The sequence below is a fragment of the Sander vitreus genome, chromosome 10 (genome assembly GCF_031162955.1).
Source record: "Sander vitreus isolate 19-12246 chromosome 10, sanVit1, whole genome shotgun sequence".
NCBI lineage: Eukaryota > Metazoa > Chordata > Actinopteri > Perciformes > Percidae > Sander > Sander vitreus.
Window position 1 is genome coordinate 29,815,919 of NC_135864.1, and position 25,013 is coordinate 29,840,931.

Genomic DNA, 25,013 nt, shown 5'->3' on the forward strand with positions numbered 1-25,013 from the left:
ATCCAGCAATTGTAGTTGCTTACGTTTCAATTTGGGTTCTAAGCCGCGCCATCAAATTACCAACTTCTTCTCCGGGGGACTACCAACGTTAAACTTCACAACCGGACTCCTGCTCTCCCTCTGACAGATCAGATAGAGACTCAGCCAAAGGCGGGAGTCTGGCACAACAACCTCTGATTGGCCAACACTACGGTTCTGTTAACCCTTTCCTTGACTGGGTCACAGGTGCATAGCATCAGCGACAGACACACAGGATATTAAACCTGTTTCAAGCCCTTTGAACATGTAAATGTTTGTCCTATGCCACTAACGGACAAGTTCGCAAACTCTAACTTGAAGCACAAAAATTGATTAACAAAAAAAATAATTATATATAATTTTTAGAGGGGCTGAGATGAAAAAGGGTCTAAAATCGCCCATGCTCCAAATCAAAATGACTGTATGACCTGTAACACTGACAAGAAAACTCTTTCCATGAACTGGTTTTTCAGCTTCTCTCTTTGACCACATATTTAAAGCTGTTTGACAGTCTGTACACACAGATTTCCATGCGAACCTGCTCTTGTCTTTCCAGACTGAACTGAAAGCTCAGCGACAGCCTTTGGTGACATCATTTTATGGCTCGTGCACCTCACGCCGGGATCACCGCGGATACCATAAACATCGCTTTATATGTTTACTTACGTCTGAATGTAGTTTTTTTTGTTGCATTAACCGAATAAAAAAAGCTTACCGGAATAACATCATCATGATGCCGATTTGTTGAAAGTCTGCATTTATACTTTGTCAGGTCTGTCCGCAAGACGGCAAGCAAACAACTTTTAAAAGCTGACATTGTACCTGCTCCATCAACACAACAACAGACGGAATTTCACAACTTACCAGGTAGCGTTACTCCAATTTCCTCGAATACTTTTCCCTAAGAAAGCTCTTTTTTCGCCAGGTTTCTGTACAAAAAACGAGGTCCAGACACCTACAGTGATTTGTTTCTTCATGTCTGATTTAACAACTTAAAAGACATCAGGAGCATTTTCTCTCCACCCACTGCAAGACCCAGGGCATAATGGAAAACGCCTTGCTCTCAACTGATCTAACAGCCGATTGGTTCAGAATTGACTCAACAAGAGTGTTCAATTCAACAACAATGAAAAGTTATTTAGATTGACATTTGTCTATTCTATTAACAGAATACATGTGTGGCTGATGGAGACGTTTAGTAGTCAGAAACCATAATACCAGGGGTGTTAGTGCTGCCACTTTTTTATTTTATTTTTTTAATCCCAAGTGATGGAAATTTGCATAATCCCAGCAGTGTTGCCAACTCTTTTCCAATGAGATGACTTCATACGCTCATTTGCATATTTGTTGACGTCATTACGCAATCATTTGTATAAAGCTTAGTGGTTGCGTCAGCAAGGTAGATAGAAAGAAATAGAACTCTTTAGCCAAATAATTACAAATTCAATATAGGAATTTATTTGACCTTATAATTATTACTTAGGTAGCCTATCTTTGAAGTAAAAAGAAAAATAATTCTACAAAGGGAGGGAAAAAGATCGATAAAGAATTCTCAAAGAAGGCTGGCTTGCCCAGGTCCAGGCCAGCTCAGCTGCGTCTTTCTCCCGCTGCGTCCTGCTGTTTCTCCTACCTACACCAGCACCCGCACACCCTGTCCCCCTTCTACCAGCCTGCACACTGTGCACAGTGCTGCTGCACATGAGGAGAGAGGGGAGAGGCTGCTCCGCTGCTCCTCAGTCACAGAACAGAAGACTGTTTTGGCGGCTACGGGAGAGAAATACCTCGCGTGCTCGCTGGACAAATACTGATTTGCAGCCTGGAGCTTCCCGTGTCATGCCATCCCGCCTGGTGCCGTCCCCAAGCTTCTACTTTTCAAAATAAAAGCTTGCGTCTGGAATAAAATACTTTAAGTAAGAGAGATTTTTTAAAGTATTAAAAAATATCTCTCTTACTTTTCAAAGTAAAAGCTTCCCCGAGCTTCTACTTTTCAAAGTAAAAGCTTGCGTCGACTATCATGCTAATGAATGAAATACTTAAAAAAAACACCAAATATATTTTAAACTAAACAGTAAGATAAATGCAGACTATCATGCTAATGAATAAAATACTTGATATATTTGGTGTTTTTTTAACTAAACAGTAACGGCAATCATACAAATGAATAAAATACTTAAAAAAAATATGTCTATAAGATAAATGCAGACTATCATACTGATGAATAAAATATATGTCTGTCTATAAAATAAATGCAGATTATAGGCAAACAAAAAAATTCATTCTATGGCTGCAACCTGGAGCCTCCCGTCTCATGCCCTCTCGCCTTGCTGATAAGCAATTGTATTTGCAGCAATGTCCCAGTGAAGTGTGAAAACAATATAGACTATAAAAATAAAAAGGAGTATTGGAAAGAGTGTAACATGTTTATTTTTGTATTCTTGTGTGTGCAGATCCTTGTTCAGCGGCGTCTCTCCTACCTACACCAGCACCCGCACACCCTGTCCCCCTTCTACCTGCCTGCGCACTGTGCGCAGTGCTGCTGCACATTAGGAGAGAGCAGTGTTGCCAATTTAGCGACTTCTTGGAGACCTTGAGTGGGTAATTTTTTTTAAGTATTTTATTCATTTGTATGATTGCCTTCTCCGGGAACCATCACCTTATCGTGGTGGAGAGGTTTGTGTGTCCCTATGAACCTGAGGGCTGTGTTGTCTGGAGCTTTGTGCTCCTGGTAGGGTCTCCCAAGGCAAAGTGGTCTCAGGTGAGGGGCCAGACAAAGAATGGTTCAAAAATCCTATGAAACATCGAGGAAGGGATGAAGTGACCCTGCCCGGAGGAAGCCCGGGGCCCCCGTCTGGAGCCAGGCCCAGATGGAGGGCTCGTCAGCGAGCGTCTGGTGGCCGGGTTTGCCACGGAGCCCGGCCGGGCACAGCCCGAAAAAGCTACGTGGCGGACATCTCTCCATCCCATGGGCCCACCAATTGTGGGAGGAACCGCTGGGGTCGGGTGCGCTGCCACATGGGTGGCAGTGAAGGTCAGGGGCCTCGACGGACCAGACCCGGGCAGCAGAGGCTGGCTCTGGGGACGTGGAATGTCACCTCTCTGTGGGGGAAGGAGCCGGAACTTGTGCGGGAGGTGGAGCGCTACCGGTTAGATCTGGTGGGGCTTACCTCTACGCACAGTCTTGGTTCTGGAACCATACTCCTGTATAGGGGTTGGACTCTTTTCTTCTCCGGAGTTGCCCAGGGTGTGAGGCGCCGGGCGGGTGTGGGGATACTCACAAGCCCCCGGCTGAGCGCCGCTACGTTGGAGTTTAACCCGGTGGACGAGAGGGTCGCCTCCCTACGCCTGCGGGTTGTGGGGGGGAAAACTCTGACTGTTGTTTGTGCATATGCAGCGAACAAGAGTTCGGAGTATTCAGCCTTCTTGGAGACCTTGAGTGGAGTCCTGCATGGGGCTCCACTCAAGGTGGGGACTCCATAGTTCTGCTGGGGGACTTCAACGCGCACGTGGGTAATGATGGAGACACATGGAGAGGCGTGATTGGGAGGAACGGCCTCCCTGATCTAAACCAGAGTGGTTGTTTGTTGTTGGACTTCTGTGCTAGTCATGGATTGTCTATAACGAACACCATGTTCGAACATAGGGATGCTCATAAGTGTACTTGGTACCAGAGCACCCTAGGCCAAAGGTCAATGATCGATTTTATAATCGTTTCATCTGATCTGAGGCCGTATGTTTTAGACACTCGGGTGAAGAGAGGGGCGGAGCTGTCAACCGATCACCATCTGGTGGTGAGTTGGGTCAGGGGGTGGAGGAAGACTCTGGACAGACCTGGTAAGCCCAAACGGGTAGTGCGGGTAAATTGGGAACGTCTGGAGGAGGCCCCTGTCCGACAGACTTTCAACTCACACCTCCGGCGGAGCTTTTCGTGCATTCCTGTGGAGGCTGGGGGCATTGAACCCGAGTGGACAATGTTCAAAGTTTCCATTGCTGAAGCTGCGGTGAGGAGCTGTGGTCTTAGGGTCTTAGGTGCCTCAAGGGGCGGTAACCCACGAACACCGTGGTGGACACCGGTGGTCAGGGAAGCCGTCCGACTGAAGAAGGAGTCTTTCCGGGATATGTTATCCCAGACGACTCCGGAGGCAGTTGCAAGGTACCGAAGGGCCCGAAGGGCTGCAGCCTCTGCCGTGAAAGAGGCAAAGCAGCGTGTGTGGGAGAAGTTCGGAGAAGACATGGAGAAGGACTTTCGGTCGGCACCAAGGTACTTCTGGAAAACCGTCCGCCACCTCAGGAGGGGGGGAAGCGGGGGAACCATCCAAGCTGTGTACAGTAATGATGGGACGCTGTTGACCTCAACTGAGGAGGTAATAGGGCGGTGGAAGGAGCACTTTGAGGAACTCCTAAATCCGACTAATACGCCCTCTATGGTAGAGGCAGAGCTGGAGGATGAGGGGGGGATTGGCATCAATTTCCCTGGTGGAGGTTGCTGAGGTAGTTAAACAACTCCACAGTGGCAAAGCCCCCAGGAATTGATGAGATCCGTCCAGAAATGCTTAAAGCTCTGGGTGTGGAGGGGTTGTCTTGGTTGACACGCCTCTTCAACATTGTGTGGAAGTCTGGGACGGTGCCTAAGGAGTGGCAGACCCGGGGTGGTGGTTCCCCTTTTAAAAAAGGGGGGACCAGAGGGTGTGTGCCAATTACAGGGGTATCACACTTCTCAGCCTCCCGGTAAAGTCTACTCCAAGGTGCTGGAAAGGAGGGTTCGGTCGATAGTCGAATCTCAGGTTGAAGAGGAACAATGCGGATTCCGTCCTGGTCGTGGAACAACGGACCAGATCTTTACTCGCAAGGATCCTGGAGGGAGCCTGGGAGTATGCCCAACCAGTCTACATGTGTTTTGTGGATCTGGAGAAGGCGTATGACCGGGTGCCCCGGGAGATACTGTGGGAGGTGCTGCGGGAGTACGGGGTGAGGGGGTCCCTTCTCAGGGCCATCCACCTCTGTACGACCAAAGCGAGAGCTGTGTCCGGGTTCTCGGCAGTAAGTCGGACTCGCTTTCAGGTGAGAGTTGGCCTCCGCCAGGGCTGCGCTTTGTCACCAATCCTGTTTGTAGTATTTATGGACAGGATATCGAGGCGTAGTCGGGGTGGAGAGGGGTTGCAGTTCGGTGGGCTGGGGATCTCGCCGCTGCTTTTTGCAGATGATGTGGTCCTGATGGCATCATCGGCCCTGTGACCTTCAGCACTCACTGGATCGGTTCGCAGCCGAGTGTGAAGCGGCTGGGATGAGGATCAGCACCTCTAAATCGGAGGCCATGGTTCTCAGCAGGAAACCGATGGAGTGCCTTCTCCAGGTAGGGAATGAGTCCTTACCCCAAGTGAAGGAGTTCAAGTACCTTGGGGTCTTGTTCGCGAAAGTGAGGGGACAATGGAGCGGGAGATTGGTCGGAGAATCGGCACAGCAGGTGCGGTATTACATTCAATTTATCGCACCGTTAGACGAAAAGAGAGCTGAGCCAGAAGGCAAAGCTCTCAATCTACCGGTCAGTTTTTGTTCCTACCCTCACCTATGGTCATGAAGGCTGGGTCATGACCGAAAGAACAAGATCCAGGGTACAAGCGGCCGAAATGGGTTTCCTCAGGAGGGTAGCTGGCGTCTCCCTTAGAGATAGGGTGAGAAGCTCAGTTATCCGTGAGGAGCTCGGAGTAGAGCCGCTGCTCCTTTGCGTCGAAAGGAGCCAGTTGAGGTGGTTCGGGCATCTGGTAAGGATGCCCCCTGGGCACCTCCCTAGGGAGGTGTTCCAGGCACGTCCAGCTGGTAGGAGGCCTCGGGGGAGAACCAGGACTAGGTGGAGGGATTATATCTCTAACCTGGCCTGGGAACGCCTCGGGATCCCCCAGTCGGTCCCCTGCTGGAGCTGCTACCCCCGCGACCCGACCCCGGATAAGCGGATGAAGATGGATGGATGGATGATTGCCTTACTGTTTAGTTAAAAAAAACACCAAATATATCAAGTATTTTATTCATTAGTATGATAGTCTGCATTTATCTTACTGTTTAGTTAAAAAAACACCAAATATATTTTAAAGTATTTCATTCATTAGCATGATAGTCGACGCAAGCTTTTAGAAAAGTAGAAGCTCGGGGAAGCTTTTACTTTGAAAAGTAAGAGAGATATTTTTTAAAGTATTTTAAAGTATTTTATTCCAGACGCGAGCTTTTATTTTGAAAAGTAGAAGCTCGGGGACAGCACCAGGCGGGATGGCATGACACGGGAAGCTCCAGGCTGCAGCCTACAGTCTTGGAGGAGATATTTTTTAAAGTATTTTATTCCAGACACGGGCTTTTATTATATATATATATATATATATATATATATATATATATATATATATATATATATATATAGCTTGTTTTATGATTCATGAGGAGTATACCGTTTTATTGTATTAATAAGTGACACTTTTTGAAGTATTTAATGTGTCAACTCTCACTGATTCTTGCTTACTCATTACATGGCGTTAGTAGTTTTAAGGAGTAGGAGTTGCTATACATATTCAGGGGAATGCTAGGACGGGTGGTATTTGTGATCTTATGCGGTGGGCCGGTCTGGGCCAAAATGCCAGGTCCGATTTTTGGTCCCAGACAGTCCGTCCCTGTCGATGACATCATTGATGATTTTGCGTCAAGGAAGGCCAGAGAGGTCAGGTTTTAGTTTTAGTTTGTGTTTTCTGTTCTTAGTGCTATAGTGTAATAATTAGATTTTCTTTAGTGTGTCTTCACATTTGTGTGATGAAGGATTTGTGCTATTTAGAATATTTCTATATTTTATTTGTATATTATTCCTAATATTTTATATTATTGTTGCTCTCTGCTCTTGTTACATTTTTTATGATTGTATATATTTTTGGCACATTTATGTATATACTGTATATTTATTTTAAGTTCTCATAACCTATACTGTCATAGTTTGTGCAGAATTGTGTTCATTGTCTTTTGGCAATGTTGGAGGTGGAGATTGTGTCCTGTTGTAATTGCAATAGTTAATTTTTTTTTGGAGGGGGGGCACTCGAAGGGGGTCTCGCCCAGGGCGCCATTCAATGTAGAACCGCCACAGCATAATCCGGTTACAATTCAGTGCTTGAGGATCCAATAATCACGAAAGCGTAGCTATATGTCATGCAAGAGAGACAATAAAAACAAAAGGAATGGTCAAAGTTGTCATACTGTTAACACTGGAACAATAGCCCACAACCCACAATAGCCTATTAATCGTTGTTTCCGCAGCCAAAGTGACGCATTTGCACAATATTGGCCGTATGGCGCATTAAGACATTGACTGCAACTCGTTTGCACGCCAACGTTTACTCACATGCACTTACAGTATTAATCACACTAATGTATGTAAGCCCACATAATTCATCAGAAATGAAAGCCAAACTAGGCTATACTCTGACTATAAAAGTTGTGTCCTGCTTTGCACGCTATAATAACATCAGGACTATTATTTATGTGACTCATTTGCACAAAACACTAACATTTATAAATTGTATTATTGTGTATAGGTTGGTGTGGATGTGCGCGCTCAGATGGTAGGTTGTGTGTTGACTGTTGGACTGAAAGACAAATATAAATGCAGAGGAGAGTTGTCCTTCCTTCCTTCCTTAGACAAAATATAATAATGTAATCATTTGCACCGTGATTATATTGACCATTTAGGTTACTTAACAAGATGTAAATGCTGAAATTGATTACAATGGTTCAGGATTTGTTTCATGCCTTTTTAAGGTTTTACACTGCATACAACTCAAACCCCCATCAGAACCAAACGGATGTGTTTTTGTTTTTTTCTCACCAAAAACGATTTATTTGCGGGAGAAGCTCAGAGAAACCTCAGAGAACGATAGCTCTTCCGAATGACGACGGCATGGAACACACCGAACAGACTCGAGTCACTGACCTCACCAGACTGTCCAATGGCCGATTATCGGCCCGGTGTGTAGCTGCCTTTAAAAGAACTGAGAGTTGTGGCAGACCTGCAGAGTAGAGCAGCAGCAGCGTACAGCCACTTCCCTAAACGTTGGCTCATCCAGAGACCAGAGTCTCAAATGGGGCTCTGTGTTTGTCAGAAAGGTCTGAGATCTACCGTATCAGCAGAGCAATCACGTAATGCACAGCAGACTACGGTGCAGGCGGATTATTTTCTGAAATATAGTGACTTTATTCTTGTAATAGCCTATTATCACTTTATTTTTCTCAAAATATCACGACTCCTCAAAATCTCAGAGAACACAGATGGGATGAGTTCTATTTTGAATGTGCACAACGTTTTGAACGTGAGCAGAAATCTTGCTCAAACACATCTGAAATATGACAGTCCAGGGGTTTATCAATTCATTCAAATGAATTCATGTATCATTGAGGTGATTAACTGTCATGTGCACATTTAAGGAGGTTACTTCCTCAACAAAAGACGCAAAAGAGAAGGGAAGAGTAAATGATGCCTTTAGGCTACATGTGTGCTGACTCCGATATAATTAGAAAAGTCGATCTACAGGAGAATAAATAGATAAAGCAATACAGAATGCCTGAGAGCCTTACTGCAATATATTCCATTATGTTTTTATATTTGGGTTGTAATCTATGTTTCCCTTTACATAAAGATATTTCCAGCCGAAATTGATTTAGAAAAAAGGTATTAAATAGGTGCATAAAGACACCATAATGCGGCATTAAAACAAAGCAGATGAAAGAACAAAGAATGCAACTGTATCAAGCATCTCATCACCGGTGCGTTGCAAGTAACTTGAGGACTCATCTCGTCGCTACTCTTTGGTCTGAACTCGCTGCACGCATGCACGCACGCACGCACGCACGCACGCACGCACACACCACACACACACCACACACACCACACACACCACACACACACACACACACACACACACACACACACACACGAAGGAAGTGAAATTGAAAGTTGTTTTTAATGACCTGCTGATAAGGGGTAGATGCTCAGTCTAGGTGCTAGTTATAGGGTTATCACTAAGTTCACGCAGGTGTGTCGGCCAGAACACCACTTAAGGCCAAATATCTCACAAATAAGTAAATGAAGAGCTGAGAGATGTTCTTTTTCCGTTTATTTCTTCCTGGTTCCTTTGTGTACGTTTGAGTGTGAGTGTGGTTAGCCTTTAAACTCTCATCCACATCAAATAGCAGAAATAAAAGCTGGTTTAACAAAGAAATACATATCACGAGTGATGCAGCAGATATACTTACTCTTCTCATTTACGCACACTCTGAAGAAATATGCTGCTCACAACTACAGTCCAACTGACCGACTAACTATCTTACTGCTTATATACCAACCAGCACACGCTTTGGCTACCCTATTACAAGCACTGAATAAACGAGAAACACAAAACACAACATGGTCAACTGCACTAAACAACAGCAACACCAACACAACTTTGGGGCCTTTTCTACAGTAGCATGCACAATAAATGACAAGAAAAAAAATAAATAAATATGAAAAAAATATATAAACATTTAAAATACAAATTACAAAATGTGAATGTAATTTCAACAGCAGCACAACCTTACTGCATAATAGTTGTCTTATCTGATACCATCACTAGGCTGATTTAAGAATTGAATTTAGGCTGCTATATTTAACAGTGAGTTCATTTCATTCAGGTGTGAGGATGGTGGATCAGAAAAGACAGGGGAAGGCAACAGGTAGGTCTAACATTAGGTGGAAGTGTAGGGGGAGCCACTTGATAACAACAGATTCAGTTCTTAATATTATTGATATGGAAAAACTGTCACTGCATACCCCTCTGACACTGGGTAGTTGCGCCACTGCTAGGCACAGCCTAAACTAAATTATTTCATTATATTTATTATATATGCTAGCTATATTCATGCTTTTCAACACTGCACAGCATTCATTGGCTGTGATAAATTCAATAAATATGTACATGTTGCCTAAATGTAGGCCTTAAAATTCTGGTTCTTGGGTTACACTGTATGCAAGCCAAACTACACAGCGAAATGACACTCTGATTGAACCAATCCACAACGCAGTTACAGTAATTAGTGTTATTAAATAGCATTCTTCGGACAATTTATCTCATAGAGAGAGGAATTAGATATAGTATGCTATTACTTTATCACACATTTACAGTAACTTTGAGGATATGGCTGTCACTTTTTACTTGTTAACATCTCGGTTTCTTGACTGGTTGTTTACATAAGTGTAGCTCTAATACAGTAACAAAAGATGTGAGTGCAAAGATTTAGCAAACGCAAGTTACAAATACCCTGGGGGCTAAGCACCCCCTGTCTTTAAATCCTAGTGACGTCACTGGCTACATTGAAAAAGACAGCCTTGACTTGAGCAAGGATTGTGTGAATGGTGTCTTTAACAATAAGGTGATTGTTAGAGCAAGGCAAGACTTCCCTGTCCTGCCTCCATTAGTAACGCCAAAGCCTTTATTCCTGTGGAGAGTAAACGTGGTTGGGAGAAGACACTGTTGGTTAGGCCTAACAAAAGTGTCACAGTAACAATTACGTATTTCTTCCGCACAGCAACATGACAGGAAATAAGTGAACGGGGTTAAGATAAGAATATCACAATGTTTTGGAAAGTGAAAGAGAAAAGCATTGCAGTTTTTTGTTCACAAATATGCTCCACCCAAAAATAAGGCCTGTCTGTTTAGGAAATGGATTGCATTTTGAATGCAATCATTTTAGTTTGTGGCAAGAAATGTTCAATATAATCTGATAGGATACTGTATTTGACCAAGGAAAAAGGCTAAATTAAAAAATAGTCAGGTTTTACGTAAAGTAATGACTTGGCAGTTGTAGAAGTAGTACTCAAAAGATTTTGTAAAACTATTACTTGTTAATAGTAGGCTAAAACTATTAATACCGCACAGTACAAGTCCTGCATTTAAATGTTTACTTCAAGTGAAAGGTGAAAGAGAGGCATTAACGGCACTATGTACTTCAAATGACTTAACGTCTGTTCAAGGTGCGGCTTTAAACTCTAATATCATGCTGGGTAGTTTAATGAATGATAATGCATCATATTTTAAATGTGATATTTTGTGGGTAAAATCTGAATCTGCAACGTAACCAGTAACATTTCTCTGTCAGGTAAACGTAGTAGTACACAGTAAGCAAGTAGCATACAGTTGAGTTGCATGTTATAACCACTTGTAAAAGTAATGGAAAGCCACCTGCACTCATAAAATAGACAAAAACAAACTGGCTGCGACTATAAATGATACCGGTGTTCTCCTTTAAGACCTTAAGAACAGTGGAGTGCAAGTTGGCAGTGTCTAATCAGCATGGTTCAAAGAGAAAAGTAGGAGTCTTTGTGCCGTGTCATGTGAACATTACCTGTGTGTTGCCCAGCGTTTAGGAAACCTCATGATGTTCTCCCTCCAAGAGAAGTCTGGGAACTCCTCTGGTATCTGTAATGAAGCCGGATAGCACCTGGCTCTCAGGGATCTTGTCCTGGACACACAGGGAGAGTCGCAAACAGTCTGTTAGTCACATCACTGAACAATGCATTCATTGGACAGCCTACTTACACAACAGCAGTACCTTAATGAATAACTTCTTTATTTGATACTAGGTGTGTAACGGATCATAACGCTCACGGTTCGGGTCGGGTCACGGTTTTGAGTCACGGATCGGATCGATTTTTGGATCAGCACAAAAAAGGGGGGATTTAAATGATTTATTAAAAATGTAATAACATTAACTTGCAACAATAATTACTTCTTTCCCCATTAAATTGGGGTTAAACGACAAAAACAGATGAGAAAAGGGTATTTTACAATAACTTTGAATGAACCACAAGTTCAACAACAGCAGTGACCAAGTGCTATATATAGTTTGTGTCCTTTAGTGGCAGATTGTTGTACATCCCGGTGTTGGAATCCTCTACAGTGAAATACAGACACACTTTACACCATTTACAGTTTAGCTGTCAGCATTTTAACCGTGTTTAATCCAGCTACTAGCTACCTAACGGTAGGCTAACATTACCCAATGCCAAGTGTAACGTTAGCGTTAACTAGCGTGACATGCAGCGATGCTTCTGTTGTTGCCTGTAACGTCGGTTTCGGGGGATCAGAGAGCAGCGCAGACATTTAAGTGGCACCGAAATGAGGCACCGAAATCCGTGTTAGATACCGATCGTTAAGGCACCAGTGCCATATAAGCACCGGATTTTAACACGCGGCGTTCACGTGAAGTGAAAATTTCGTTGCCTGTATCTTTTCACGGCAACCCTTCATAAAGATGTATCAGCGTACTTTAAGTTACAGCGACAGAAAAAAATGCATTTCACACACACTATTTTCATGGTTAAACTTTGCAACTGATCTGATTCACATGCCTTCCAAAACGTGAGTGTTCATCTGTACGGACCACGGACCAACTATGGTCCGTTACACCACTATTTTGTATTTGTTTTTCAACTTTTTTTTAATTGATTTTTAAATTTAAACAAAAAGTGACAGAACAGAATGAACAAAGTGAACACAGCCTGACATTTTCCTCTCTGTGTGTTGCCGTTGTCTCCGTTTGCTTCATGAACCAACAACAAACTTCGAGCTAGCAAGCTACACGCTTAAAAAATGGTAGGTTTTGAAGAAACTTTGGAATGTGCAACAAGGCGGGCCTGCTGGTTTCTTTCGGAAAATGATTATAAAGATTTACAAAGAATACGTTTACGGCATTTCCTCTCTAACTGGGACGTTTTGGGACCGACTGGTGGGGATTGCTATGGACAAAATACACACGGCGATACACTGGTAAGAGCAAATTACGTTTAACCATGTATCCAACTAATTTAAATAGCTCACATTACTGTATTGTGTGAACAGTTAAAGGTGCTCTAAGCGATGTCACGCGTTTTTTTTTCGTCACATTTTTCACAGGCCATAAGACTGCTGAACTCTTGTGCTCTGAGCTTAAACATGTCACTTTACCTTGAAACCGTCACTGTTGTTGCAACCGTCACCTTTCATTTGCTCATACGCATTAGAGTGGTGATACCTCGCTCGGTCACATCAACGCGATACAGCATTTGTTGTGAAATGGTGCTGCGGTTCCTTTAAGAGAGCTCAGTGCGTGTGGGTGTGTGTGTGTGTGTGTGTGTGTGTGTGTGGTAAGTGTGCAGAAGCGAGATAGAGAAAGAGGAAGCAGACGTGTAGATGCGACTGGAGCAGAGTTGGTGGAATAAGTTTAAGTTTTGTACACAGTGTGTGCGGTGTCGGAAATTAACCCCAGACTGAAAGCCAAGTTCATTCATTTGCTCACCAGAAAGGGGATTTTAACCCCATTATTGATTTTATAACCAAAAGTGTCATTCGGTAATACCAAATCTTGGTTATACCGAATGACCCAGTGGTTGTAGTGAATGACAGTAATGTATGTTCAGGGGTGTTGGACTTGGGGGTGGAAGGTTGACTGAGTACCCAGGGTCCTCAAGTGAGGAAGGGGCCTAAAAGATGCTAGAATGAATAGCTGTGGATGTGGGGAGGGGCCCACAGAGAATGCCTTTCTACAGGGCCCAGAATTTTGTGCTACACCCCTGTGTATGTTGGTCATATTTGTGCATATCTGGAATAAATAAATACATTGTATTAATAGAAAATGTGCAGAGTATATTATCACATCATTTTGACGGAATTTTACCTTTGCAGATGCCTTGATCAAATAAGGAAAAAGCAGCTCGTTAGTGATCGATTTATCCACAATTATCGATACAATTATTACTAATAATCATAATGCTAATCCTTTTTTTAAAATTAATATTACATCAATATTAAGATACTCCAGAGACTGAATGGCTGCCATGAATATGCAGCTCATCATTTAACTATTTAAACATTTGCCAAGAACAATGAATGCTTCAATGTTGTTAATAATAATAATAATAATAATAATAATATTTGAAGTACTTTTTTTTTTTGCAAAGGAACTACAATAATACAAATATAAAGCAGATTAGGCTTTTTTTTTCTAACTTTCCCCTTTTTTTTATTTCCCTGTGCAATGTTTTACTTGAATATGTTGGAGGTTTTAGAGTAGTCCAATGAACTGATTATGAGATCAGTGATAATGTTATGTCATATTCTTTCCATGTTACACACTACATAATATCTCAACATCAATGTCAAATCAGGTTTGTCCATGAATAATTATCTGCATATTAATAATTTTAAATATAGTTAAACCGAATGACCTTTTTGGTGACAATTTTTGTCTGTATTGTAAAAAAAAATAAAAAAATAAGCAGTGTTAATCGATTGCATAAAGCACATAATGTCATCGTGAACAACAAAACAAAAACAATCAAGAAACAAACAAAATTCACCAAAAAAAATTAAAAAATAAATCTAAAATAATTAATTAATTTTGGAATATTGTTTGTAGCTCCATTTTTTACACTTTCAAAAATGTCGTCAATGACCCAAATATCTACCACTACTATGTGGGTCACGCTCCTCCATCTTTTTAAACATTAAAACGTAGATAACATAAGCCTGTTAAATAAAGTAGTTATTAAAACACAGCAGTTGCTGCGGAATGTTTAGCCCTTTCTTTAATGTCGGCCCTTCGTGACACAGCATCTAACGTTAACTGTTAACTAACTTGACAGACGAAGCACTTCAGAATAATGTTATCTTTACTCATAAAGCGCAATATAACGTTAGATTAACCTGCTTGGCAATAAAACACTGCAATTCTGTCATGTTTGTACTATATTGTTGTTTTTTTTGTATGGCCTATGGATATGAAAGAACATCACGCATGGAGACTGGGCCAAGGAGGGGTAACGTTAACGTAACCGTTATGTTTTTTTTTTTCTGCTTCAGCTGAATGCACCCGTAATGTGCATTTCGCTATACCGGGTACTGGTTAACCTGCTGCTTGGCACCTACGCAATAAAATACTACACTTCTGTCATGTTTACATTTTTTGATAATATGGCCTATTCATATGAAAGAACGTCACGCATCGGGACTGGGGCTGTTGACTCGAATAACCATGCCAGACTGCCCCAAACCGGGACAAACGATAACGTTTTGGTAGCAGCAACGACAATGAATTTCAACAATGCAGCCCAAGTAAAGTTAGCTAACCTTAAGTTAGATATTGTTACTTTATTGTAACGTTACCCGTTCTGCTGTTTTTTTTTGTTTTTTTTTGGGGGGGGGGGTTTCTCTTCAGCTGACCAAACGGAACGTCAACCACGCACAACACACGCCGTTTTGCACGAAAGCATATCCTTTAAACTACAATTTCTTCTATATCATGTTTTAACGTATTTACTTACCCTTCCATGGATCCCACTGGTTCGCCATGACGAATCCTTTTGGTAGAATGAATAAATCAACTTATCCCGTTAGCTCTTCATCCTAGCGTCACTTAGCAGCCTCCTTTCGAGCCAGCGAGCCAATCAGCGGGCGGAATATATCCCATCATTTCCGGTTTTTCGTAGCAACAGCCCTCAACCATATTATTATATTAGAAAAAAAGGGGTGGATCTCCCAAAACTGGCAACAGAAAAGCTGACAAATGTTTATTACTCATACAAAAATCTCCTCTATAACATATAACAAGTCCTAGAGAGATCCAAGTGGTGGAAAGTATTGAAAGATTCTGAAATCGGTGATGCCACAATTTCCCATTCCTGCACTTTGTTAAGGGGAGACACTGCAGATGAAAAATATGTTGGAAAATATGTTAACTAACAATATATTACCATGAAACATCCCCAGTGGATTATTTACATTAAGACAATCGTTTTTTTGTGTCATGTAAGTTTTCCGAACTTTTGTTTATTATGCAAATGCAGCATTGTCTTAATAATGCTGCGTTCCAGGCAACCCGTAACTCGTGTTTTCACAACCTTCTACCCGTGAAAGTGCCCTGGAACGGCAGTCAAACCCGTAACTTACTACCCGTGAACTCGTACCATATCGTTGTACTCCCACTTACAGTTTTTTGACGTCACACACACATAAACAACAATGGCGACCCCTGTTGATGCTGTACAGACACCGGTGATTAACAGTGAGAAATAGAAATAAATAGGCAACGTAAAGTAATTACGCACATTGTAAAACAATACATGTATGATTGTGTACTACTACAGGTTATGTTTATTAAATGAAGACCAAAATACGTCGCTGACTAGAAATCACTAGTATCAGCTAGCGCTAGCTAACGTCGACGTTAGGTAGCCGCTAGCTAAGGCTAGCTTGAAGGGTTTGTGGCAGGGCTGGGCGATATGGAGAAAATCAAATATCATGATATTTTTGACCAAATACCTCGATATCGATACCGCAACGATATTATAGTGTTGACTATTGGTGTGTTCACAAAATATTTACACAATGAGATTTTAGATAAATAATCACCAGTAATGTGGATATAATGACTAAGTGGGTAAAGGCAAATAAAAGAACAGTTACAACAGTCTGGTAAGTTCAGAAAATTACATCACTTTACTGTAATGCAGCTTTTAAAACTAGGAAAAGACAACACTTATGCCATATTACGATATCCAAAATCTAAGACGATATCTATTCTCATATCACAATATCGATAATATTGATATATTGCCCAGCTCTAGTTTGTGGTGACTTTGCCTGGAACGCTACCAAGCTGTGAGTCGTGACTTGAAGTCCTAACTTACGGGCTAAAAATTGTGTCTGGAATGCAGCATTAATATGTGCTAATTTGCATAAATAACGGTGTTGGGAAATTGTGGCCTAATTCATTGATTTCAGTATTTTTCATTACTTCCCAGCACTTGGATCTCTTAGGACTTCTTATGTTATAAAGGAAACTTTTACGAGACTAGATCAGTTAAGAGTTTCTGTTGCAATGTGTGTGGGGTCATGTTGCATAATGCCCTTATTATGGGGTTATGGATAGAATGGAACCGTCTTCGGTAAATATTACATTACGTTTTCGCCTGTTTGCCTGGCGTATGGGGGGCGGGGGAAGGGAATAGGGATCTGGGTGTCCTACCCCTAAAAAAATTGAGTTCCAGATACTTTGTTTCTGCATTCTAGTGACTTTTAAAGAATGAAAATAACAAAATAATAAATACATGACAACGGCATGTTAACGTTAAAGGTCCCATGGCATGACAATTTCACTGAGTTTTTTTTAACATTAATATGAGTTCCCCCAGCATGCCTGTGGTCCCCCAGTGGTTAGAAATGGTGATAGGTGTAAACCAAGCCCTGGGTATCCTGGGTATCCAATCTAGCATATATCACTAGCATCTGCCACATGAGCTGATCATAATACCAGTGTGCGTTACCAGTGAAAGTTTAAATAAGGGACAAAAACGATAAAAAAAAAGTATAGTTTGGAAATAAAACCCGAATAACGTCTTAACACTGTCAAACAAAAACAATAAGACACATTGTTTTTATACAAATTTTTGCATTTTATTATTAAATACAAAGAGAAAAGGGTTGTTTGTCTACCAGATTTTATGCTTCGAGTAATGGAATCATGTGTGGATATATGCATGATACGGTGACTGCTCAGTGATCTCTTTCATTTCCGATAGAGAGCTTTAGTTATTTCACAATGGCTGGATTACATTTTCAAATGAATTAATTCAGGATCTTCTTATCTTTCACATCCAACCAATTGGACTGCTGACTGCAGAATCTGCTGCGCTACTGCAGCGGTTGTTTCAGTTCAAACAGTCCCGTTCCACCTTTGACCACTTTTCCCACCACCAGGCAGGCTGAGGGAGATACCAGCTGATCATGTGACCCTGAGAAAAGGAAGCAGAAAAACAGCCGTGAACAAAAACACAAAGATCAGAGCGACAGTGGTTGGAAGGTTAAAGGAGACGACTTGTGACCAGAATCCAAAATGGCTCCAACTTCCCTGAGGCGCTGTCATTAACCTTCACTAAAAAAACATAATGGTTAAAAGAAAGTGTAGTATAAATCCTTTTAAAATGAAATGTTTTTCACTTTCATTTTATTTTTAACTTGACTTTTCTCCAGTTAATCTCAAATAGAGTAGATCTCCATTTCTGGCCACCTTTCCACTGCAGTGACTTGGCGCGCGTTGTACACATGCACTAATAACAATCAAAATGGACATGTGTATACCGCAGAAAGTAGCTAGAACACGTGTCATCTTCTGAGCAGAAGTTTTAACTGGAATAATTCCCCCCCAAGCAGAGCGCACTGCAATAAAAGCAGAACATGCAACGGCTAACAACGGCTGCTCGGAAAATCCCCTGAGACGCTGACACAAGAAAATATCTGCTCATACTCCTATCAAGCTTTATTCACTAACCCCTATCAATAACTACTCTCTCCAAGCTCTACATTAGGGCTGGGTTAAAAAAGAAATAAAATAATCAATTTTTAGGGCCCGAGCGCCGACAGCTGCGAAGGCCCTATTAAAACTGAAGAATTTATTATTCTTCTGGCAAATGAGCCTTTTTGAGGGGCTTAACATACTCAAAAACTCAAAGGTCACATCAAGCCTGGTGAAAATTTACGTATTTTAAGGGTTTTCGTGAATAGGCGCACAAAAATGGCTTGCTGGCGCCCCCTACGAAACTTAAAAAATTGAGCCCCTGCAGTACCTTTGACGTAGACTAACAAAACTTGGTACACCTATGTATCATGTCAAGACGTACAAAAAAGCTCATTGGAGCCATACCCTGAACCCAACAGGAAGTCCGCCATTTTGAATTGAAAGTTCGAAATTTGTGCAATTTTGGCCATTTCCACATGTCATACTTTAACAAACATTTCATTTCATTTTCAGATTTCATCCGATCAACTTCAAATCCGGTCTGTACCATCTTAAGACGTTAAAGATGAAAAGTTGTTAAAAGAAAAACTTTTCGTCATAGGGCATGGCCGTGGCGGGGCGGCCATTTTGTGCGTTTCACCATCAAAACAGGAAGCGGGTGTAACTTGAGTGTACATTGTCCATTGGCTCAAAGTCATAGCTCCCCCTAGTGGCAACAGGAAGTAGGCCTAAAAGTCAAGGTGCTATACTTTAACGAACTCCTCCTAGAGATTTCATCCGATGGAACTCAAATTTGGTCTGTACCATCTCAACACCTTAAAGATGAAAAGTTATTAAAAGAAAAACTTTTCGTCAAACGGTGTGGGCGTGGCGGCAATTTTGAGTGTTTAGCGAATGAGAAAGTGGCTGTAACTACAATGTACATTGTCATATCGGCTTGAAATTTCCTACAATCAACGAGAGTCCAGGCCTGAGGACATATACAGGCCAATATTGACTTTTGGTCATAGCGCCCCCCGCTGGCAACAGGAATTCAGCCTTATATGACAAACATCATCCGATTTACATGAAACTGAGAATGTGTGGTCAAGTTGTGATACTGAGCAGGCCCCTATACTTTAACCACGCTCATGTACTCAGGCCATGCCCCCTTTTATGGATTTTGAACCGTTTAAGGTAGAGTCTTGTGTGAGGTGTCATTGAACTCAGCAGTTACTTTTTGATTGGTGATGGTTAGACCCGCCCCCCCAATGAGTTAGCCACGCACATTTTCATAACTAATAACCCGTTTAATGTAGAGTCTTGTGTGAGGTATCATTGAACTCAGCAGAGAGTTCGTTTGTCATTGGTCATGGATTGGCCCGCCCCCTATGTTTAAGCCACGCCCCCTTTCATAACTGGTGACCCATTTACGGTCGAGTCTTGTGTGAGGTATCATTGAACTCAGCATAGAGTTCCCTTTTCATTGGTGACGATTTGCCCCGCCCCATATGTTTAAGCCACGCCCCCTTTAATAACTAATAACCCGTTTCTTGTACACTATTGTGTGAGGTATCATTGAACTCAGCAGGGACGTCCCTTTTCATTGGTGACGATTTGCAGTGTCTGAGTGCCGCTCAAATGCACGTTCGCAAGCAGCGGCGTCCGCCAGTAACCCCAATGCGCGCAGAGGCATGAGGGGCCGTCCAACGCTGCTTGCAGCTTTAATTCAAATTGAAACCGATCTACATTTGAAGATTCATAAAATCTCAGAGGCTCCATTTTTAACCAGAGTAAAGATATTGGTATCATATGAAACTAAATGATCTACGAAATCCATCGCATGCAAAATAACGCTCCAAAATTAGGCTTAATGTTAGTGAGGGGGAAAAAGAAAAGCACTTGTACAATTCTTTCTGTCTCTGTGTAACCACTTTGGGGTCATTTCTTAACGGCAGCGTTCACATTTTTAATAACGCACCAGGTTATATGGTTCCTTGTACAATTTACAGCATAAGTTCTCTAAGGTTTTGTTTCACGTTTTGAGCAAATTTGGTATTGTAACTGAAATATCCCAATCGTATCGATATCGGAAATTGAATCGGGACATTGTGAATCAAATCGATTCAGGAAATCAGTGGCGATGCCCAGCCCTGCTCTATACACGTAGAGCCGTGTAGTGTCACGTCTCTTCTAGTCTCACTTTGCCAGACCCTCCTCCAAAGCGCGCCAGAGGAGGGTCTGACTAGTCCACACAGCATTCGGAGATGGGAGGAAAACGTGCTCTGGTTTAATGGCATTTCTTTAAACCAATCACAATTGTTTTGGGCGGTGCTAAGCACCGTACAAAAGCTGCGGTGCCGCTGCCAAATCAGCTCAGAAGGAACTTGTTTTGGTGGAACGTGTGTACGTTTAAAAGTTGTTTTAGTCGTGCAACAGAAAACTCAGATTGGACAGATAGTCTAGCTAGCTGTCTGGATTTACCCTGCAGAGATCTATGGAGCAGTTAACCATAGTCCTCAGAAATCCACCAGAGTTTAAAATGCCAACACAAAGGAAGCCCAAGGCAATGATATCCAGCCTAAATGAGTGAAATCCGGCAGATTTTCCAGCGGCAATGGCGCAATCCCGGAAGTGGAAGGTCAAGGATATAGACTACGTCTCTTCCGACAAATAAGAAAATCAACTTATGTGTAGAAATTTGTGTGAATCTTCAATGAGCTCCCGATTTGATTATCATGTCAGCGATTCGATATCTCGATGCATCAAATACATTTTTTCTGTTAAAGCCATATAGGATATTAAGTCATAGCTTTTCAAGCTTCAGAAACAAAACATTCTGCAGTGCTCTAATACTAAATAAATTGGATATATGAAACTACAGCACTGAGCACATAGCACTTCCTGAATGTGCAAAACATAACAGAATATGTAAACAGAAAGGTTGTTAGGCATACATTAAATTGTAAACAGAAATAATCGATTATGGCTTGGCCGATAATCGATGCAGCATCGTCCATGTTCACGATTCGATGCATCGATTATTTGATTAATTTCAACACCTCTAGTAGAAATGGCTTTTTTTCTCTCTCTCTGCATTATTATTGTCATCATCCGTTCCTCACCCAGCATGGTGGCCTGTTTGAGGAATTTGTAGCTGGTCTCAAAGGTCATCTGCTGTAGAGGGGAGGAGTTGGAGCGGATGGCATGCCGGTTCAGTGGCTTATAGATGCCTTCAAAACACATGTAATCTGCTACCAGTGACAGATGTCTGGGGTCCACCTCGATGCCTAGACACGGACAGAGAAATACAAACAGACAAAAAGTGTGTGGTTCTGACAGTCATGTGGTGGTCTGAGATCTGGGGATTTACTGTGGAAGAGAGAGAGAGAGAGAGAGAGAGAGAGAGAGAGAGAGAGAGAGAGAGAGAGAGAGAGAGAGAGTGTGAGAGTGAGAGTGTGTGTGTGTGTGTGTGTGTACCATAGACAGCAAAGACATCTTTGATCTCCTTCTCTATCACCTTCAGAGCCACTTCAATCCCATAGGTGTTAGCCATGGCGTGGACCTCATTGGAGTACAGTCTGTTGACGTCCAAGATCTGGAGGGGAAAAAATATAGTCTCCATGTTGGGATTATCACCAAACAATGGTACAATAACACTTCTTGAGCAACTAACCCTGACCAAAAACTCTTTGATTATGAAGTCACTGCATTTTTCAGTAAACGCTGTTGCAATCCAAACCAAATATAATTTTTGTTCGCAAGACTCAAATCCACTACAAAGAGTTTGTCACATTATGACCAACAGATCTGAAAAGTCACACATCTGAGTCAGATATCTGAAAATATTATTTCATACAGGCCAAAATGAATTAGAGATGTCCAACTGGCATTGTAATCTGCAGTCCAAAAAGCAAATAACAACCCAATATTTTATTAAATTGGACTATGTTGATCAGATTATATGACATATTTACTAGACATTTCTGTACAACAGACAAAGGACAAGGTACACTGATAAGTCAAACCCATATCCCATCAATTAATCTTTTAACCCTGTACATTATAGTGCTTCAGAGAAATTAGTGCCAAGTAAAATCAGCACAGATGCCAGTACTGCAAAATGCCAGAAAAGAAAACTGAAAATGCTTAGTCATGCTTATTGGTTTCGCTGTGTTGCACTTGCACCATTTTTAAATAAAAATGGCAAACTTCATTATACTGATAACATAGGCACAGGCTAACTATTGCTAACTAAAATGCTAGTTAACATTAGTAATTAAACTTAAACAGCTAATGTAAGTCGATACTGCCTGCGAGCTTCTCCTGTACTATACGGTAATTCCTCTACTATGCGACAGTAAGTTGCTTGGTTATGACACAATCGTTAGCCTATTTTTATAAAAACGCCTGCATAACATGAGGTACAAGGTAATGGAGCCTTTTATACATTGTCATGTTTCTTTAGAAATAAACAATGGACAAATAAAGTCTTTAAACGCTTCAGATGTAAAGTTATTCGCTGTCAAAGTGACGTCAAAATGAATGGCAGTCAATGGAATACTAACGTCGGGTGAGTGCTTGTTAGCATCAAAATGGCGCCATAGGATCTACGGGTTGTTGACAGACGCTTAACGCCCTTGGATGACACACAGCAAAGGGCAACAGGTCGGATTCGAACCCGCGCTGCTGCAGGACTCAGCCAACATGGGGCGAACGCTCTTACTGGGTGAGCTAGAGGCCGCCCCGTTAGGTCTATTTTTGACAGAGCCGCAGGGAGTTGCACAGGCCCTGGCAGGAAGTGGAACAGCTAGAGCATCCTGTCAACTTTCAAAATAAACGCTGTGTGCAGACTCACGATCACATTGCAGGGGTATTGGAAGGGACCTTGGTCATCATCGTTTTTTAGATTACTTTTAAATCTTCAATCTGGAGGACAGCATGAAAGGGGAGTAGGCGGCTGCATATATGAAAAAAACACCTAAACCTAAAAAAATTCTAACAAAAGGTTTCTCAGCTGTTTTTGTAGTATTAGGTGTCCTTAATAACATACTAAAAGTTTACCAACGTTTGACCACTAGAAAGGTGTAATTTTCAAGATGGCGTCCAAGATGGGCAGGAAGCCCTTAAAATATCCTAACTCCTTCATTATTTGACCTAGCCAAGTAATCTTGGTGTCCAACCCCATGTTTTCTGGGTCTATAAATCCATTGGACTTGTCTAAATTGCACTGACATGATTACATACTTATGGAATACATGATTTTGTGAGATTACTGTAAGGTTTTATCTTTGTTTGGGGTGAACCAGAGATGTAAACAACTTAGCCTTATGTCATGTAACTCCTACTCAGTACGTGTTTTTGGACACATACCCTTTTTTTTTGCTAAAACACAGAGTTGACATTCAATGTAAAAGTTATTTCACCCAAAAGTAACTTAAATTGGAGTTGTATAACATTGATCATAAACAACTCTGAATTAGCCCAAACAGAGGCCTGTGTGTGAACCCTAAAAATGAGTTTGAGATGGTTGGCAATGAGATCATTGAAAAGATGATTGGAAAACCCGTTTTTGGAATATCCTTCAAACGGAAAGACCGGGCAAAAACCCTTGCAGATGACTCCACCATCAAAGTTGCCCAAGACCGAACCATTGAACCAATTGAACAATTAAGAAATATGACTGGAAAAATAGTCCAGAGAACCAAGGTTACAACATAACCAAGCATTTTATTGCAGCACTAAACAAGGAAGTCGGCTGCTCTTTTATTAATTTATGACCATTTTAAGACTAGGGGAGAACATTTATCTTTGTTTAATATCAGAGAGAGAGAGAGAGAGAGAGAGAGAGAGAGAGCGGCCGTAGCCTCTTAATATTCTAACGCTGGGTTTTACCGTTTTTTATGTATTTTATTTTTGTTATATATCTTATGTATGTAGGTTGTAAATTGTATTTTACACTCGTATATACATGTACATTCTTTTTATTCCTCTAAGTATAGATTTCTTTAGTAGTTGTTATAGTATTTTGGTTATCTTATTATTTCTAGTATATTTCTTGTATTTTCTGTATGTGTGTGAGTATGTTCTCTCTCTCTCTCGCTCTCTCTCTGCAGAGAGTAACTGAAGTTGATGAGGTCTGAGCAGTTCTGCAAAAGAGCTGCAAGCAAAAACACCACAGGCCAAAGCAACCGGTGGCACTGCACTAGTGTTAAAAATGAGATGGGTGAACCAAAACTAAAAAAGTACGTACGTCACTGTGCCTGAACATTTCATGCATGTTGATGCCCTCGGTGTTGAGAACCGTCTCTTTCTCTCCCGTCTTTTTTGTGGTTTCGCTCAGCAGGCAGCGTGTCAGGCCTTTGGTCTCCATGATGACGGCGTTCTGGGCCAGCGTGGACAGGACTGAAGTCAGGTCAAAGTGCACCTTGCTCACCGGTAAGACCAGGTCAACCTACGGGGGATACAACAGGTGGATGAATAACGTACACAATAATATCGCATACAAGTCAAAGGGCAGATGAAACGTCTAGTCCGAGAACGCAGAGCATATACATGGCATAGTTCTTTTAGGTCACAATGGCCCCACAACCCCTCCGTTGGTTCCTTCTCAGCCAATGTGCTGTTAGTGAATGGGAACTGACATACTCGAGGAGGAAACCTTTAACGTGTCCTCCAAGGCACAG

General features: G+C 41.8%; 2 protein-coding genes across 4 annotated transcripts in view; both read right to left on the bottom strand.

Moving 5' to 3' along the window:
- Positions 1-15,484, bottom strand: part of st3gal5 (ST3 beta-galactoside alpha-2,3-sialyltransferase 5) — a 30,747-nt gene extending 15,263 nt beyond the window's left edge. Inside the window, exons 1-2 of one of the 3 annotated variants that reach the window (XM_078261088.1) lie at positions 15,377-15,484; positions 11,422-11,538 (exon numbers count right to left, since the gene is read on the bottom strand). In XM_078261088.1, the coding sequence (XP_078117214.1) occupies positions 11,422-11,538; positions 15,377-15,384 (125 nt within the window). In that variant the 5' untranslated portion in view covers positions 15,385-15,484. Of the gene's footprint in view, positions 1-23; positions 68-882; positions 1,657-11,421; positions 11,539-15,376 lie in introns of those variants that run through there. The other 2 variants (XM_078261089.1, XM_078261090.1) reach the window with 2 other exon arrangements.
- A 1,998-nt stretch (positions 15,485-17,482) lies between these two features.
- The window catches only part of polr1a (RNA polymerase I subunit A), a 49,464-nt gene continuing 41,933 nt past the window's right edge, over positions 17,483-25,013 (bottom strand). Inside the window, exons 34-37 of the mRNA XM_078261084.1 lie at positions 24,581-24,781; positions 21,808-21,925; positions 21,453-21,617; positions 17,483-17,845 (exon numbers count right to left, since the gene is read on the bottom strand). Of these exons, the coding sequence (XP_078117210.1) occupies positions 17,745-17,845; positions 21,453-21,617; positions 21,808-21,925; positions 24,581-24,781 (585 nt within the window). The 3' untranslated portion in view covers positions 17,483-17,744. The remainder of the gene's footprint in view (positions 17,846-21,452; positions 21,618-21,807; positions 21,926-24,580; positions 24,782-25,013) is intronic.